Genomic DNA, 19,574 nt, shown 5'->3' with positions numbered 1-19,574 from the left:
ATGTCTTGAGGACATGAGTTATGGGTCTGAGTGTGAAGACTCGAACCCATAAACGACAATATGGTCCGGGTGTAAAGGTTCGAACCCATAACTTGATGATATGAGTTTTTGCGTTCTCCCCAAACTTCCAAACCAGATTCTTTGTAGGAGTGATTCCATGTAATTCCACAAACCAAACAAGCCCTAGCTAGCTATAATTTAATTGCATCCATCCAACCATCCATCATTCATTTTTCTTATAGAGAATTATTAGAGAGAGAAAGTCTTCACTGTGGGAATCCCGTGAGTGCAAAATTGACAGCTTTGGCAATTAGAAACATGTGATTGTGAGCTAAGATTTCAGAGACCTACCAAGGAATAAGAAATAAGAAAGGGGGGTCCATTATTCATCAAAGATAGTGGTCCTATTTATTATACAAATATTGCTACCATCCAAATTAAAAACACTTAGATAAAAATGGCCATTGTATCATTTCACTAAATTGCATATTTAAGAACCCAAACAAACAAAAAGAATTACCCCTTTCATTACACATGAAACTTACCAATTATATATACCATCATTATACATGGATCTTTCACGAATTACAGTACAAAAAATATATGAATGATACAACAAAATCAAACAAAACCGCCTTATTTAGCTCCCCACCAACGTTTTTTCTTGAACCTTTTCATCATATCCCTAACCGACCCAACCTCCTGGAGGCCATCCATACATGTTCGATCAACAATGACATCGGATTAAACAGAGTGTTATAACACTTGGGGAGGATTAAGATTCAATCTATTGGTTTATGTTGCACTCCCGTAAATAAACATGGTCGTAATCAACGTATTTCGTCCAGTAACTTCTGAATTTAGGTATAGCAATCTCAAGCCACGGTTTCAAGTTTCCATTATAATGCATCACAGCCGATCTATCAATCTCCTTCAAACTAACACTCGGGTTATACCCAAGACCAAGAACATGCCAAGATCGATCAAGGGGATATGTTCGATTCCAAAACGTAATCAAACCGGGTGGCAGCGTCCCCAACTTCCACAGCTGTCTATCGCGGTTCTATAAATAAATAAAACACATAAATCAGATCAAAGTTAAAAACTAAACAAATATATATATAAATTCCTCACCAGATTTTGCCATGAGTGGTAAACCTCTGTAATATTCTGCCGCTTCCATTCTAGCAAATCAAATAAATTCATCCCATATGCCCACCCGCAGGCGTGGGGATCAAAATTCTTCGAAATTAATGGATTCGAGAAGTTAAGATATCTATCGAATCTGTGAAAGCTTTCGCCACATGTCTCGACTGCTCCGTTAACTTTTCCCTTCATATCAATATTCCAAAGCCCTGAAAGATCCTTCTGTACCACTATATCGTCGTCTAAGAACAAAACCTTATTAAGTTTCGGGAAGATCTCGGGCAAGTAAAACCGAAGATGGTTCATCATCGAAAGGTACTTTGGGTTGCGATACTTCAAATTAGGATCAGAATCTGATCGACGAGTCTTGAAGTAATAATCTATCATCGATTGAGAACCGAGCTGTTTAAGAACCGGACTGTAACTGGAGTTTAACCATGTAAACTCGTCGATATTCTGGACTTGTATCGTCGCTTTCCCAGGGGGACTCGACAGAAACCACATGCTCATGGCTGCATAGTTTAGTTTGTCAGTCACAATGTGGAAAACATGTTTTGTCGGATCCTGCAAACAAAATAATTTTTAAATCAATCAACTGATTTTTTTCCTTTTTTCAGATAACCGTTCATTAAACATGGTCTAAAGCTACTACCTTGGCGTGGGAAATAGTTGAATTCACAACGACGGCGGCGGCCAAGACGTTATCAGTGAACAAAGCATAATGGAAGAGAGATGGGTCCTCAAGATTCTCTTGATTCGCGAAATTACGTTTTGAAGAATCCAACGTAAAATATTCAGAAGTAAGACGTAAAGGAAGACAATGAAGACCCTTGGGCATAGTTTTCGCAGTCAAATGAGTCAAGAACAAAGCCTGTTTCTTGTGAACCCGAACTTGTTCTTCTGTAGACTGAAGCATTGCCCGAAGCTTCTTAACCGCAGATGTACAGTCGTCTTGAATTTGTTTACCTTTTTCCAACGTTTGCTCCATGCTCTTCATCTTATCGTTCCAACTGCAATTCGAGAACAGAATAACCCGTTAAAATCAATCGCAATGGAAAATGAAAGAGATCGAACTAATTACCTTTTAGGTAAATCGGAATCTTTAACTGCGTCGCCAAGCAGGCGTTGGATTTCCTTCATTCGTAGACGAAGTTCTCTAACGAAATGTGGGTTGTTTCTCGTAGCTGAAAGAGAAAGGTATACTCTTCCCCTAATGAGCTGATCTTTAAGCTGAAGAACACCATCGTCTACTACTACCACTGGATTATTCAATTTCTCAGTGTTGGTTTTTGTTTTCGAAGAGGCTACTTCCTTAATAGCTCCTTGCTTCCCTGCTTTATGCTTTCTTTCGGTCACCTGTTTGATAGGATTCTCAACTGAAGTATGATTATTAATCACACTTTCCTTATTTGTTGTTGTCTTGTTCTCAATTGATTCTGTAAATGGATGGAAGAGAACACTTGTTCTTATTACTATATTTGAAACTATAATTAAACCCTAAACCAATTGTAAACTACCTTCGGTTAGTTGTCTACTGTTCTTCCGAAGACTTTCTCCTGTCGTGGAATTGGAATCTTGGGGAGTTTGAATTTGAGATGTGCTGTTCTCAACAAAGACAATACCTAACGGTTCTTTTAAGGTTGTTAATGGCTCCTGCGATTAACCAGATTGATAAGTGATAAAAAATCAGAAACGCGAGACTAAAGGAAGGAAGATCATCAAAGAAGATGTATTTATATGCATACCTGAGGAAGCAAATTTAAAGCCCTAACATCAGCACCCAAAGTCTGCATATAGAAAGAAATAAAAAAGGGTGAATCAGATTTAGTTCGTAAACAAGATTTATCTTAGAAAGAAATGAACTTACGAAAGTGGAGATGTCTTCTATGTATTCATCTCTAGCTGCAAGAAAGAGGGGAAAAGGGGGGGGGATTAAGAAAAGTCCAATCTTTAGGGTTTTCAAGAAAGAGAGAATGAAACATTAATGTGAAGGAAATTTACTTGAAGAAGCTCTAAAGCTACCGATTCTGTCGGTGTAGAGGACAATGGGGGCGATAACGGTCATAAGAAGCAGAAACAGAGCCGGTTTTCTCATCTTCAACTTCATCTTCATCAGATCGGCGCTTACCTCCTTACACTACCAAGATTTGTTCAAGAAAGTATCAAATTTGAAGTTGCTTCTCACTCTTCTGACTGCTACAATGGAAGACGATGCAGGTTTTTCAAGATTAGAATGCGGACGCCAAATAACATTAAAAAAAAAAACAGAAGATAACAAGAAAGAAACAGACTTTATGCTTTTTTTTTTTCCTTTTTTTCTCTTCTGGGAAAGATGGGTAATTTAATTATGATTATATGCGCATGAAACCAAATTCATAATAGACAAGTTTAGAGGAGATAATCACGCACCCAGAACTCACTTTTTCTTTTCTTTATTTTATTTTCTCAGCCCAAATGAGAGAAAAGATAGAGAGAGAACACCGCCATCATCGTCTACAATACCCACCTCTCAAAAATCAAGATGGGCCCTTGCAGGACGAAAGCTGTGTCGGCGGCGGCGTCGGAATACCGCTATCCAAGAAATGGAATGTCGGAATACAACTCCAATTCCGTCCGTGGAAGGAAGAAGAGAGAGAGAGAGAGAGACAAGTAATTAAATCTTGACGAGGAGCAAGATCTGAAGCACGACACCACAAACTATGACAGCTGTTTGGAGCACGATATTTCTTTTATCCTTATAAAAAATAACAATTTTATTCTTAGTTTTTAGATAATCATAATTTAACTACTCTCTTTTCATTTTTTATGTATTTCACTTAGAAAGCTAACTAAACTAACTAGGTTGAGTTGGATAATATGTGTAATAAAAAAATATTATTTTAAAGTAAAATCAATTTCAAAGTAATATTTTCTTAAATTTTAAAATGGTAACAAGAATGAAAAGTTAAATATTGAACAACTGATAATATTATAATATTGAAATTAAAAAATATATATATATTATTATTATAGAAAGAAAGAGAAGTGTTAGCTACCAATAATAATTAATAGTAATAGAAGAAAGACAAATGTGGCCCCATGACCATGGCCCTTTGTCATACCGACATATAAGGATATTTATTTTATTTTATAATCATACTATACATCCTTGGTTTTGTTTGGTATTTTGGTAACATTTTTTTCATTAAAAGTTAGTAAATTTTCACTAATCTAAAATAGGCATATGAAAGTCTCTGTGTTTTTTATAAAAAAGAAAAAAAGAAGAAGACATATTTATAAACTAAGTTAAGACATAATTTATTAACACTTTAATCAAAAATAGTTTAATTTTAGTTTAACTTTATGCCTTCATCCTAATTTGTTACCTTTATTTAATATAAAGCTTTAAATAATATGAATGTCACCCAATTTCTTATAAAAAAAAACATAGAAAAGTACATAAGTACGGATAACAAGTTAAAGTAACTTAAAAAAGAAAAGGTGAGCTCTGAAAATTACCATTCATGCTTATTTCATCTCTCAACCAATTTTTTGGAAAATAAAATTTCAACCAAATTTTATCACCTATCTATTATTATAAAATAATAATAAATTAAGAAATTAAATAAATATTCAATAATATATAAATGGTTTGATGAGTAGATAATGAAATTTTAATATAATTGGTAAAATCACGTAGATTAATCAAGACAAAATAAATCATCGTATACTTTTATATTTTTTAAAATTAAATTTTATTAAAAAGAATACAAAATCGGTTCAAATATTACAAATAAAAATGTGAAGAAAAAATAAAATAAAATAAGAAAACAACGTAAAATTTTAGGGAAATTTGAGGAAATGACCCTAAAATAGGGGCTAAATGCGTTTGGTGCGGGCCCATGTTTTTTATAGCGCTGGTGACCCCCAAATTTTTTAATGACCATTATACCCATGCGTCACGCACCCTCCAGATGCGTGACGCACCCTGAACCCTATAAAGTCATAATTTTTTTTTCATTTTCGATTCATTTTCTCTCTCATCTATGTCTTCTCCGCCGGTGAACCCTAATGGCGGAAATATTTTCTCTTCTTTTCATTGGTGAAGAACAAATCGAAGAGGCACCATGGATCATTCCACTATATTCAATGACGTAGAGCGGCGAAGAACTTCCAACGACGAACTGCGACTCCAACGACGAACGACGACGGCCAAAAGATAAAATTTCCACTATATTCGTTATATTCGTTTATATTTTGTGTTGTTTTCGTTTACATATGATTGTTTGTGTTGATTTCGTTTATAGAACGTCATTGAATCGCCCTGATTCGTTGAATGCAGGTTGGTTGGTAGGTTGATTCGTATATGGGCTCTTCAGTTGGTTGGTTACGTCACGCAGGTGCGTCACGCAGGTGCGTCACGCAGGTGCGTCACGCAGTTGCGTTGCATCACGCGGGTGCGTCACGCTGGCACGTGTCAAATTTATTTGTATTTTCAGCGGCAATTGAAAATCTAGCCATTTTTGTAAAGCTCTTTCATTTACTTTGAGAAAGACGACGAACTTCTCACTAGGGTTACTATCGATTCAGATTCTAGTTGAATTGACCGTTTACTAATTCGAAATTCTATTAATTTAAATGGTTCACTTGATGAATTCCAGACAGAAATTCAATACAAAGCGCCGGATAATGGCTCCAGTGAAGCGGGAAATTGTGGACGATGCTTTTCCCGAAGAATACAGCCATCCTAGCAAGAGATCTAAGCAACCCTCTTCTCTTTCGGTTCGATTACTCGATTTAGTTCATTTATCATTTGTTTTTTCAATTTCTAGCTTTAATTAGGGAATTGGGTTGACTAGAACGATTCGTTTTGATGAGGAATTATTGATTCTGTTGATCGTTAATCGTCATGGTACTGTTTATTTGCAGAAGAAAAGTTTATGAACATGTGGGTTTCTAATGCCTTCATCTCAGTATAATCCTCTTGATGAACCGAGTCCATTGGGTTTACGGCTAAGGAAGAGTCCTTCGCTTCTGGATTTGATACAGATGAGGCTTACTCAAGGGAATATTAATAAGATTGGATCATTAACTAAGGAGGAGCAAAAGGCTGCAGTATCTTCTACATCTAAGAAGCTGAAAGCTTCTAATTTTACTGGTTCTCTATTGAGGATTGGTTTCTGGGAGGTATATAAACTATTGAGGTTTTTTGGATTTAGTTATTACTTTAAGTTGTGGGTATTTCATTGGTTTTGTTTGGATGCAGTATAAGTCAAGACATGAAAGGGATTTAGTGGTAATTAACTTGCTTCTTTTGATTGTTGTTGTTGGTTCGGTTTTGTGTTTGAATGGCTCTTGAACTACTGCTGGTGAACTTTTGATTTGTATGACAACGATGTGTACATTTCTTTACAGATTTTACGGATGGGCAAACCAGAACTACTTAGATTTGAGCAACTGTGGATCATAATTTTTCATGTTCAAACTTCTCCTGCAAAGGAGGGGAAACACAGTCCACTTCTAGACATATGGGAAGTTTTCCACATTATAGGCTTTCTCATAGTTCATCAGGTAGAGTGCAACTAATTATAGTTTGTAAAGTAATTATTTTGTTGTCCTTTCATTTCATTAATTGACAAATTCTGATCATAATGCAGTAATGGACAACCATGCAATAATATGACCAAACCTGCTCAAAAGATGTCGAGAATAGATTCACTTGGTGAGCTGCTGGTTAATCTCCCGAAAATTGCTTATCTCCCATAGTTCTTGTTCAACATTCCAGAGGATTCCAAGATGAACCAAACTAGATAACCTTGAATCTGTTGTTGGGAAAACTTGTTCTAGTAAATGAATGGTTGTTAAGAGGATTCTGAAATCGACGTTAATAAATTGTGTATAGATAATAGGTCTACTGTTTCTGCTTTAGTCTTTCTTTTAAATGTACAAGGAATATGTATAGTTTCAATTGTAAAAATATTAAGGGTGGCAATTTAAGTTGGCAGGGTTAACGATTCTAACCTGACTCGATTCTACCTATTTCGAACCAAACTCGACTTGATTTTTTCATGGTTCGGTCCGCGAAAACTTCGAAAATTCAGTATAAATCAAATTTCAAATATTTATAAAGTTCCCAACATAAGGTGATCATTATTGAGTAATGTCTGATTTACAAACCAATGTAATTACATATTTACTTACTCATCTATGTGATAATATCATGAATTCTCTACAAAGAAAAAAACAATTTATAAAAGACAGTATAAAGACACATATCATCTGATCTTTGTTGATCATAAAAAAGATCGATCAGATCCAGAAACTAGGGTTCTTCGTCGTCATTTTCCTGCACCAAACTGATAAACATGTCGATCTGGCTCTGCAATCTCACGTTCTCTCTTTCTACATGAGACATTTTATTTCTCTTCTCCAACAGCTGAACTTCCAGGTGTTCAACACATTTTGCATCCTCTTCCAATTGCTCATTTAACCCATCAATCTATATCCTGAGTTTTCAACAGACAATGGAGAATACAATTATTAGAGTTTTCGGATATTCATATGTATGATACTACAAAAAATTAACTGTTTTACAACTTTCTGTTCATTTCTTGAACAGTTATTCTCCTTATGCTTTCTACAACACATTCACAAGCTTGCGCACCTGCGTTACGCACCTGCGTGACGCACCTACGTTACGCACCTGCGTGACGCACCTGCGTGACGCACCTGCGTTACGCACCCGCGTTACGCACCCGGATTCACGAGATGCACCCGTATTCCGTCGCAACTGTGTCATTTACCTAATGAATCCATAATCCTTAAACCCTAACAAATAATGCATTCAAAGAAAGAAATAAAAGGAAGGAGTAAGCATACCAGTAGCAACGGACATCCTTCCTTTGTTGGGATTCCGACGTCTTCGTCGGGATTCCGACGTCTTCGTTGGGATTCCGACGTCAGGGTCGTGGTCTTTTTAGCTAGAGAGAAGGAGGAGAAGGGGAGAAGAGGAGGTGAAGAGAGAGAACAGGGAAGAAAGAAATAGGAAGAACTGAAAATTTTCTAATTATATAGTAAGGGCATTGTGGACTTTTCACAATGCCCTTAGGTGCGTCACGCAACTGGAGGGTGCGTGACGCAATAGGGGTATTTTCGTCAGAAAAAAAATGGGGGTCACCAGCGCTATTTAAAATAGCAGCCCTCACCATCCGCTATTAGACCTTTCTTTAGGGTCATTTCCTCAAATTCCCCAAAATTTTAAATGACAACAAGATCGAAAAAATCGCATACAGTACCAACCCAATTTTTCGGATTGAAACAAACGCGTATAACATGAATAATTTGAGACGATCGTATCCATAACATTTTCATTCGAAAACTCTTCTATTTCTTTATTTCTTGATGGTCCATCACACGATAAGGAGAACTGGTTATATTTGTTGGTGTCCCCAATAAAAAAAAATAATGAGGTTATGCATAAATCAACATGCTATCGGTAAAGTCGCAATAAAGAAAAATATGATTAATCAGTTTCTTATAGGTTAAGACTCTTACATTTATAACTTTCAATAAAGAACGAAATTTTTGATTAAATTTTTATTTTTACACCTCTTTCCAAATAAATTGGGATAGAGACTTTTAGATATATACATGATAACTTTAGCTAATTTTGAAATTGGGAAAGTCTGTCTGAAAAAACTTTTCGTCAATTCAGGTCAATCGAATCATAGGTAAAACATCTAATTTCATAGTTTAATCTATTAATATTCAGCACTAATTACATAATTATAATTCACAAGATTATATATATATATATATATATATATATATATATATATATATATATATATAAAGATAAAAGAGTTATACAGATGTTTAAAACATACACAACTAATAGGTCTAACTTAGGGGATGAAACTTATAAAAAATATATAATTAAATAAAGTTATTTTATTATTTGAATATTAAATTATTTTATACTATTTAAAATTATATATTAAAAAGAATTAAACAAATAAAAATCACATTAGGTATGAGTATCCAAACCTAACTGCATTATTTATTAATATAAACAACATACATTTTCATTCTATTTTTCTTTTTCATTTTCATTTTAGTAAAGTAGGTTACATATTTATACATTAAAAAATAAAAATAAAATTGGGTGTAAATTTGAGAAAATGAAATGAACTATTATTATTATATATATTTATATGATTTTTTCATCTGTGGAATAACCTCTCTATTTAAATTGAGAAACCGTGAATATGGTGAAGAAATTAATTGCCAATGCCCTGAAATGAATTAAAATAGTAGAAACAAAACAATATAATTATTAGATCCCGGTTCTTGAATTAGCAAGAGCAGCAGCATCGTGGTGAATTGATGATGGCGACAGAGACCCAAATCCAACGGTAATAGGACTCCTAACGTAGTGTTCTTTATCAGACCACGAAACCTCTCCAAATACATAATCCATCGTCATTCTCACATTATCTTTTTTCTTCATTTTCAAAATATAACTCTTTTCCTGTCCAATCTTCGAAAACGTTAGAGCCGCCGGCTGAACCGTCACTATAGTTCCTGGCGGAGAACGAATACGGGCAACATAGGTTCCGGGTTTGCCCACATTCTTAAGAGTTCGAGTTACAACAACCGGATTCGATAAATCATCCACGGTTATTGACGGGTAGTTATAGTTGAGAAGACTCGCATCCTTAGGACATATGTGAGGAATTCCGGAGAAGTAACTGATCACGGTTGAGTTGTACCCAATTGCGCAAAGGAAGTTCATGTGATCGATGATGTTCGAATCGTAGACCAAACCCGGGTCCATTGCTCGGTTTGGCCGCATATGTCCGGCTCCGTAGTTAAAGGGTGTGGCTTTTTTGAAGTTTCCGTCGACCATTGGCTTTCCTCTGTTGTCTCTGGTTCTTGCTGTTGTCATGATGGCTGATTTTATAGCGGCCGGGCTCCAGTCAGGATGGATTTTCCTGATCAGACCCACGACTCCAGCAACGTGTGGGCATGACATGGATGTACCTGATTCGGTTATGAATGGTGTTCTTCGTTTGTCAAGTTCACTTTCGGTTGGACTCTTTGAACCTGTGTATGCTGCTATGATGTTCACTCCAGGTGCTGTTATGTCGGGCTTGAGAATTCCTGGTGTTATTTTGTTGGGACCTTGGGAAGAGAAAGAAGCCATGAATGGTGCGGGTTTCTGGTCAAACTTTAGCTTGGTTTCGGATATATATCCGGATGGTCTCTTGTCTGTCTTGATGTATTCGAAAATGGCCAAACCGTCTTTATAGGTAACATGTGAAGTAGGAAGAACATGAGGGTCGGCGATGATCTCATTGCCGGTGGTTTCATCGTTGCAGAGAATCATACCGACAGCGCCGGCTTGAGCAGCCATTAATCCTTTCTCTACTCTAGAATTCTCACCTCTTAAACAAGCCAACACTTTACCCTTTACCTTCATTGGATCTAAAGTTCCATTTAAACACAGCAAACTGCAATTTCAACAAAACTAAATGTTCAGTTCAAGAACGACAATAAGAGAGATGAATGAATCTTACGAATCTACAGAAGGGACGCCTTCGAGACCAGCATCATCGGCTGAAATAATCTGATACATGCCCTGTTTTGGTAAAGGCTTAGTTAAGCTGGTCCCCTGCACAAACAGAGTGTGCTCATTATTTTTTATGGTTTAATCAAAACCCTAATCATATTTCATAGTTGCATATACATATAAATACCACGTAGATTTTTCCATTGGCGAGTTTAACTAGGGTTTGGAATTCGCGATCCATGGTGCTGGCCGCGACGGTGATTAACCACGGGGCAAGGTTCTCAACAGTATAAGGAGTCGGTCCACTGTTACCTGCAGATAAAACCATTACAATCCCTTTCTTCACAGCGTGGAAACCGCCGATTGCGATACTATCACTCAAGTAATCGGCCGCATCGCCACCGAGGGAGAGCGAAAGCACGTCTACGCCGTCGTTGATGGCTGCATCCATGGCCTGAATCATGTCACCGTCATAACACGAACCTGAATTGTTGACAGGAGTCCAGCAGACCTTATAGGAAGCGACACGAGCCCTTGGAGATCCGCCCTTGGCGGTGCCGTTTCCAACTCCGAAAACGTTTGCGTTGTCGACGAAGTTGCCGCCGGCGGTGGACAGAGTGTGGGATCCGTGACCGTCGTAATCGCGGGCGGAGTTGGTCGACGGCGGCACTTCGCCTCCCGCTGCTCTGTAAACTGCATTGTAGAACTTTGCTCCGATCAGTTTCCTGCAATGAATCCATTTTATTTTTTCGCATTAAAGCTTATGGTAAAATACAACAATTTCATCACGAGAATATTACGTTTTTACGTTTATAAATGAAAATTGAACCCGTAACTTACTTATTGCAAGGAACTGCGTCTTTAGTATTGTTCTCACAAAACCCTTTCCAACGCGATGGAACCGGACCATAAGTATAGCCTTCATCGGAGAAGCTCTTAGACTCGGGCCATACACCTTTTTAAAATATAATCACAATAAATATATTTATATACATGGTAATGTTATCAAAAATAAAAAATATACATTCACTTAAATGATGTTATTAACACGACCTACCAGTGTCTAAATTTGCGACGATAATATCTTCACCATAGTCTGCGCTCTTCCATATAGCATTAGGACGAATGGCAACCCTAGATTTCTTATCAACCTCTTCAAGAAGCATGAAATCCCATGAATGTGTTGTGTGCAAGTTCTTAGCTTTGTTTAAGAAAACCGACACAACTTTCGGATTTTCTACAAATTATATCAATTGGTTAATTAATCGATATTAATTATATCAATTGTCGTATATGGTATATGCTATAACCAATCATACTCGCAATTTCTTTCGCTTGGTCTTCGTCGAGCATGGCAGTGAACCCGTTGATGTTTTTCGTGTAGGAATGAATAATCACATCGCTAGCACTCTCTTGGCTGTCACGTCACGCAACACGATAATCAAATAAAATTTTCACCTCGGACCAAGATAAATATCCAAATTAAACGTAGTCATCAATGTTTACCTCAAGAGATAAGGTGAAAGAAATTGCATATGAGAACTCTTAACTAGAGTATCTAGATCAATATTGTTGTTCATGTCATTATATTCTCGATGTGAATGTGCTCCCATGTAGACTACATAAGGCTATTAAGAACAGCACAATTATAAATTAATCATAAGAAAGATTTGAATGTTGTATGTTTGTGGTAGCTTACATGTTTGGCTGCGGAAACCAATGTCGCCGGAGAAGAAAGGAGGCAAAAAGTGAGGAGGAAAAACATGATGTTTCCGGCGTCCATATTAGAACAACAACAACTATCCGATGATGCGATCAGATCAAGGGATAATTAATATAAAGTTTATGGACATGCATGGAATTGGATCGTTACGTGTCTGATCGATCTATGATCCAGTGTTTGTTAATTTGTCTGACTAAGGTTTATTATACTATATATAATATTTATGTGAATGCGTTAGATAAGCCATACTTGCCGGAATCTTTTATCGATTCTTATATTTACAAAGACTAAGCAAAATTGCATAATAGAGAACATGATATTTATTGTTATATTTTGACCAACACCATATACCAGACAATATTATTTACTTAAATTACAAATAAAAAATAATATATGGATATAACTAATTTGGAAGCCGAGTTTCTCTCTTGTGAGTACTTATCCATTTAAATCATGACTTTTTCCGATGAGTTAGAAAGTGTTATATTAGTAATACTTTCAAAATGGTATTTTAACTTAGGAAAGATCTCAAATTCATCTTAATATGATCTCAAATTCATCTTAATTTTTTACAAGTATTAACTACTTAACTTAATTAGCTTGATATTAGATTTGTAGAAAAAAAAAAGATTTTGAGTATTCACTCGATAATTATAGGCCAAATAACATTTTTTACCTTTTTTTAATTCTTGATCTATCTTTAAAAATGACTGTTCTACGTGTATTAACTACTTCACTTAGTTTGATACTAGATTTGTTTTCCTATTTATTTTTAAAAAAAATTATGTATATTAAAAAATTGTTTAAACATAACGATCAAATATGACATGAAAAGAAAAATGTTTGTTTTCCTTTATTATGGTAAGTTAATTTATTTTAAGAGCATTTATTATTACTTTTTTATTTAATAGTACCATTTGTATAAAAAAAATATAAAAATTGATTGAGATATGAAACATATTTATTTTTAAAAATAACATTAGAGCATATTTGCATGTGATTTAATTTGACACAGAGAGAGTGATTTAATTAATCAAGGAAGATGACATGTATAATTTTCTTAATTAAATTCATTCTGTGTTAATTATCATATTAATCACGGGATTCTTATAATTAAAAAGTAATTGTAGTCACATTACTGGTTTCATTAAAAAAAGTTTGGGTCATGACAATATCGCCGTCTTAAACGTTACTAAATAGAAAATATTTTACAAATTATTGACTGGTCATTTGGATGTATTGATCATGACCGAATAAAAACCGTAAATCAGTGGTTTAAATTGTATAATTAAATCTTGGAGGCTCGGCCATGATAAAATTATTGAAAATTAAGAAAGATGAAGAACATTTAATTTTATATAGTATATTTCTATTGAGGATGACAAAGTTTATTTATATTAAATTTAGGCTAAATCGTCATATATAGGTGATTTTGAACTTTCTTTAAATTTTTATAATTTAGAGTTTTATTATTATTAAAGTTATTTATAAACAAATTTAAAATTTAACTTAATATTTTTTAACACAATTAACTTATAATTTACATAATATTTATAAAAAAAATAAAAAGTAAAGGTTATTATTTTAAAGTATGAAACAGTTTACTCTCTTCGTCTTCACATATTTCCGCTCTTCTATGTCTTCACCAACACCAATGATTATAACATCTCTTCGCAATTCTCCAGTCATCTTTTATCGTCGCGATTCTCCAGTCATCCTTTATCGTCGTCAATTCATAGTTTGCCCCAACCGCTAAACTCTTTACAAAATTAATACCTTAAATCGAAATTTTGTAAACCTTTAAAAAAAATCTAATTTTATTTTAAATGAATAAATTAAAAAGAAAATCATAAATTGAATTGAAGAAAAAAAACTTAATTTAAGATTGGAGTGGTGTTGATATATTTCAAAAATATATATATATATTTTATATATATCATGTAGAAATAATGACATATATTTTTCTTTTTTATAAATATCTCATTTTTGTATAAATTTAATAATTATGAGTTCCAAAATTTTGTAATAAAATATCTAAAATTCAAATTAACCATAAATAAGAGTCTCAATTTATTAATTTGATTATTAAATTTATGGAGATAACATTCACCTTAACTTCTTAATATTTATAGAACAATAAACTTTAATGATGAAGCTTATGTTATGGACCCACACTTTAACTTCTTAATAGGTATATATATATTGAGATATTTAATAACTTACACAAGTTGTGAACTTGTGATCTACAAGCATCGATCTCCCTGGAGCATTATGAGTTCCAAAATTAGAGAAATAATTTTAATTATTTTTTTTCTTGAACTTTTCTACCAAAATTAGAGAAATATAATATTTTTATATTAAAATTAACAAATAAAAAATAATTTAGACTAGTTAAATATTCTTTATAGACCTCATGTCATATTTTTAGGATAGGATGTATGAACAAGGGTTAGCCTCATGATGATTGAGGCAAATAAAAAAAAACAAAAAAATGTGATGATCCAAATTGAATTTTTGTTTGAGCATATAGAAAAGGGTATAAGAATTAAGAAATGCTTCATTTAAATTGGGATGGTTTCAACTATTATTATACACATAACTTAGTTTGAAAAAAAAAAAAATCAATATTAAATTTGATAATATATATATTTAATTTATAAAACTTGAAGAACTTTAACTTCACTTTCTTATATCCTAAATAAATAAAAATTTCAAACAAATAAAAAACAAAAATTTTGGTTCAAACTGAGATTCAGTTTCGAATATTATAAACATTTATAAAAATGTTGTATTAGCTTTCTAAATTAAAAAAATATAAAAATTTTGATGAGCGAAAATGAGTTGCGATATATTCCCTACCAAAGAATTAAAAACAAGTTTTACATTTTCATAATGATAAAAGAAAAAATATATATGTAACTAAACAGTAATCATTTTCCATGGAAGGTTAAACCATTTTAGTTTGATAACATTACAAGTCTCCACATTGGAATAGGAAGAATGGTGCAACAATTGATTCTTTCAAGAGATCTACATTAAGCACGTAACAATCCATAATTTGTATGATCGCTGAAACAAGAACAAACATCGTATCGGAGTATCGGACTATACATATATCTAGACTATAGTGTGTTACACATAATTATTGATTCATCTGATAATATATCTCTACAATGATGATGCAGCTCCATTTTCTAAGGCAAATTCCTTCTCAACTGTATCAAATATGATCTTTAGTCTGTTATGCATACTCGACACAATGTTCTTTGTGATCCTCTTCTGATGTCTAGTGTTCTTCAGCCATCCAATTCCGAAGAACACTTGGACATTACATCCATTAGATCTTGGTATTGATTGAAGTAAATCTTCAATTTGATATTTCAGGTGAATCTGCGCAGTTTGACATTACATTACATTACATTCATTCATATTTTAAATATCTACTAAAAACATTATAAAAAAAACGTACACTGAAGTAGTCGCCCAAAGGAATCCCTTGCAGAGTCATGACTTCTTCAATGAGCCAACCATTGGTCTGATCAGGGAGATGCGATCTTTGCTGAATGCTCGTCACTTCTCCTCTGAAACGCGATATGCTCTTATCGAATTTGTAATTGATATTCCTTTGACAAATATCAGAATCGTCGAACTCCCATGTGCTATGACAATAATTCACACAACCCGCACTCTCCATTACTTTCACTTCCAGTGCACTCCCAATGAATAACTCCATGAAGAAGCTTGTCTGTACAAACAATTCATCCAAACTCAAAACAAGAAAAAATAAAATAAAAATCAAAAACACCCAAGAAGAATCTCGAGAGCTTACAGGGACAGCGATGACTTTAGAATAAACGAGCGATTGGTTAACAACATCTTCAACGCCCAAGAACGAGCCAATATCTTCGGGTTGGAGCATCTTAGCTTCAGATTCCTCCTCTACAATCTGCACCTTCTGCTCCGGACTCAAAGATTTTGCTTTCCAAAGTGCCATAACTGTCCTGTAAGCAATGTTGAAAGAAACGAAAGTCTGGAAATGAAATTTCAGCCTGCCTTGCGCATCTTGCATCTTCGCACCCTCTCTTGCATCCTCCCCCCTGCCAGGTTTTAGCGTTATGACGACAATAGGACTTCCCATTGACGACAAAGTAGGAGGAATGACTTGAATATCTTCTATGTCCTCCCAAAGGAAAAAGAAATTTGTTTTGCGGCCAAATATATCTCCATGAAACCCAATTATTCTCGCAGATAGAAACAGCCGACCCTGTAGTGGCATTTTGCGTTTCAAGTGACAAGCAAAATCATTGATGAGAAACTCTTGATCTGTAAGCCCAAACAGTTTCTGAAACGCGGAGTTCTTTTGAGGCGATCGCGGTTTTAACTGTAGAATTCTCCCATCAGTCATCAGATAGATAAATGATATTAGATCCTATCAACATTCAGAAGAAAGACAGTATTTTTATACCTTTGTACCAACTTCCTTCTCCATCTTTGTTAAATATTCAGAGACGACGACATTATTTCCTCTGGTATTGTCTAGGAAGATTCTCAAATGAATCTTTGACTGACATGTCTGAGCTAACTTGCCTTGAAGGGGTAGCCACACATCAGCCAAATCCGATATATTATTCGTTACAAAATTTATCTTAGAATGCCCGAGAGATGCAGCTTCGCTGAAAGGCCCGTCGAAATCATAAACCTCAACGTCTAGCACAGATGGAGAGTCATCCATTGCGTCGAATTCAAATATTTCTGTAACAAAAACCAACATCAAGATAACAAAATAAAAAAGTAAAATTGGTAAGACAGTAAAAGATTTACTGCTTGCTTACCATTCCACTGAGGATCAGCACCATGAAATTTAATGGAGCTAGTTTTCGTTTTTCCATTGCACGTAAAAACCACATAGGGATCCGAGAAGCCACTCGAATCGACAGCAGGCAAATTGCAACCTTCAATCAAGGCAACAGTAAGCAACCAACCGTCTCCTTTAGCTTTAATCCCATGATCACCACCCTTTTGTGTTCTTGCTTGCATGAAACGCGAAAACAAATCCAGCAATCTAGCACCTAGAAGTGTCAAGATCCCACCAACAACAATTTCCCCAATTGAATCCGGCAAATCTAACCCAACAAACTCAAATCCTTGAATCTGATTTGGAGCAGCTAGCCAGACGTGCACCAACACATACACTCCAAGAACAATAGCAAACAAAACAGTAAGATTTGAGAACATTTTAGCCGCCAATTTCAAGTCTGATTCCGGCTCTGTCTGCAATGAAGCCAAAACCTGTTCCTTATTCGAAGCAATGTCCTTCATATCAACCGGCTTAACACTCTGGATCAATATGTTCCCAAAATTGATAAAGTTTTCCTTAATACCTTGCCTAGCTCCACCCTCAATCATACCCTTCATCATAGTGCTCTGAAGAAAATTAACCCGCCATGAAATCACCATCTGGGATGAGGGTTTCTCAGATGGGAGCTCGGGTCCTGGTTTAATGAGATAAAGCACCTCTACCTTAAAGGTGCCTCCATACGGAACATCTGGAGTACTTACAATTGCCAAGACTGCAAAAGTTTTCCCATCTGCTTTTATGTATGTGTGTTCTTCGGTAGCTCTTGTGGCCTTAACTAGTTTGCTCGCGGCTTTAGTATAGGTAACAACCCTTTTCAAATTATCCCCAACCGCTTCCAATTTCCATGCTCCTACTTGCAGATCCGTATTATTCTGCAGCTCTGCTAACGAATTTAAAATAGTTGAATCCTGCGAAAAGACCACAGAATTCAGTTCTGATGGAGAAATTGCGTATAACTGATCGAGAACAATTCCTCCTGGTAAACTGTTTGGTGTTTCGATTTCTTGGTGTTTGGACTCCAATGTTTTCAGTTGTTGTTCGAAAGTTTGGGCAGACTGTTCATCAGTGGCGGCGGCGGCTGCCAGTTGAATGTCTGGCGAGTCAATTCCACTGGAGGCGGGTGAAGAAGGCGTGTCCTTATCTCCCCTCGAGAAAAACTTTTGAGATAATCTAACTGCAAGCTTCTTTTCTTTGGAAGATACCGAGTCTTCTGATCTGACCGGAGATGTAACCCTAATGGAATCGGTGGATGATCTCACAGAACTAAACGATCCTGAATCGGTTAGATTCTGTAGCAGGTCATCATGCAGTTGACAATCGACTAGAGAATTACTTTGAACGAAGTTAATGGTAAGAAGAATTTCACCTATTAAGATAGATTTGAGATTTAGGGCAGAATGTTAATAATTTCCAAAATCAAATTTGAGATTTAGGGCAAATTAGAATGAATGACGTACCGCAATCCTTGTTCTTCAACTTCTTGTTCTTGGGGTGCAATGAGTGCCAAGTAGTGCCTAGAGACTGGTCAATAGAATCGAAAACTTGAGAAACAGGGATTTTGATCTGTCCAATGAAATCATCATTGAAGTATTTATCTTCGTCGAGTACAGAGATTAAGAGTTCATCATTCAGGTCTTCAACCTTGAAACAGAACTCTTGGTTCCAGGTTGGGTTTAATGTCTTCTTAATCACTCTACTTTTGCTTCTTTGCTTTCCCAACTGTAATTTCACGTACGGATCACTGAATCCATTTGTATCCATTGCCAGAATGTTCCTAGCTTCAATAACCCTCACGAAGAGCTTCATTGTCAAACTTCAATTCAACAGATTAGCGGTTCAAGCTGATAAATCAAGATTTTTTTCAGAAATCAAGATCTAGCCTTTTATGGTGATCAAGCTCAAACCTTTCCAATTATTCTAAAGAGAGAGAGAGAGAGAAAGGATAAGACAAAGAAGAAGACTGAAATTCGAAAGCAAATGGGAGGGGATTTTTGCCATCATCTTCTTTAGATTTTGTTAAATTCAATTGTTTGGTTTAAGAGATATAATTCTAATATTAATATCTTCATACCAAGCAAATCATGTGATAAAACATCATTTGACTCAATTTTTTCATCAAAAGACAATTTTATGATAGAAATAAAATAATTTCAATATAAATCCATATCAAACCAGCTCAATAATATGCACGATTATGATAAAAACATATTAGATTATGCGTGGGCTTTTGGAGTTGACCTTGACTCTTACTAAAATAATGTGGCGTACATTCAATTGTATATTGAAAAAAAAAAACC

General features: G+C 35.0%; 3 protein-coding genes across 6 annotated transcripts; all 3 read right to left on the bottom strand.

Annotated features, from left to right (window-relative positions):
- Window positions 1-505: 505 nt before the first annotated feature.
- LOC124913959 (probable galacturonosyltransferase 4) lies at window positions 506-3,820 on the bottom strand. 4 transcript variants are annotated; one of them, XM_047454412.1, is made up of 9 exons: window positions 3,556-3,820; window positions 3,148-3,342; window positions 3,014-3,048; window positions 2,892-2,933; window positions 2,664-2,799; window positions 2,228-2,582; window positions 1,799-2,156; window positions 1,135-1,710; window positions 506-1,063 (listed from the first exon to the last, which is right to left on the bottom strand). In XM_047454412.1, exons 2-9 carry the CDS (start codon window positions 3,257-3,259, stop codon window positions 788-790), a joined length of 1,890 nt encoding a protein of 629 aa, XP_047310368.1. In that variant the 5' UTR covers window positions 3,260-3,342; window positions 3,556-3,820; the 3' UTR covers window positions 506-787. The 4 variants fall into 4 exon arrangements, with proteins under 4 accessions (XP_047310368.1, XP_047310365.1, XP_047310366.1 ...); XM_047454409.1 differs by having other exon boundaries at window positions 3,148-3,339; XM_047454410.1 differs by having other exon boundaries at window positions 3,567-3,820.
- A 5,640-nt stretch (window positions 3,821-9,460) lies between these two features.
- Window positions 9,461-12,479, bottom strand: LOC124916389 (subtilisin-like protease SBT5.4). The gene is made up of 8 exons (XM_047457103.1): window positions 12,396-12,479; window positions 12,203-12,324; window positions 12,016-12,113; window positions 11,754-11,933; window positions 11,537-11,651; window positions 10,884-11,421; window positions 10,704-10,798; window positions 9,461-10,637 (listed from the first exon to the last, which is right to left on the bottom strand). The coding sequence occupies exons 1-8, from the start codon at window positions 12,477-12,479 to the stop codon at window positions 9,461-9,463; spliced, it is 2,409 nt and encodes an 802-aa protein (XP_047313059.1).
- Window positions 12,480-15,366: 2,887 nt separating this feature from the next.
- On the bottom strand, window positions 15,367-19,271 carry LOC124914075 (C2 and GRAM domain-containing protein At1g03370-like). The gene is made up of 6 exons (XM_047454553.1): window positions 18,735-19,271; window positions 17,252-18,643; window positions 16,885-17,171; window positions 16,249-16,800; window positions 15,889-16,164; window positions 15,367-15,809 (listed from the first exon to the last, which is right to left on the bottom strand). Exons 1-6 carry the CDS (start codon window positions 19,081-19,083, stop codon window positions 15,588-15,590), a joined length of 3,078 nt encoding a protein of 1,025 aa, XP_047310509.1. The 5' UTR covers window positions 19,084-19,271; the 3' UTR covers window positions 15,367-15,587.
- Between the last annotated feature and the right edge of the window lie 303 nt (window positions 19,272-19,574).

The sequence above is a fragment of the Impatiens glandulifera genome, chromosome 9 (genome assembly GCF_907164915.1).
Source record: "Impatiens glandulifera chromosome 9, dImpGla2.1, whole genome shotgun sequence".
Lineage (NCBI taxonomy): Eukaryota > Viridiplantae > Streptophyta > Magnoliopsida > Ericales > Balsaminaceae > Impatiens > Impatiens glandulifera.
This window is presented reverse-complemented; position numbering and strand designations above follow the sequence as displayed.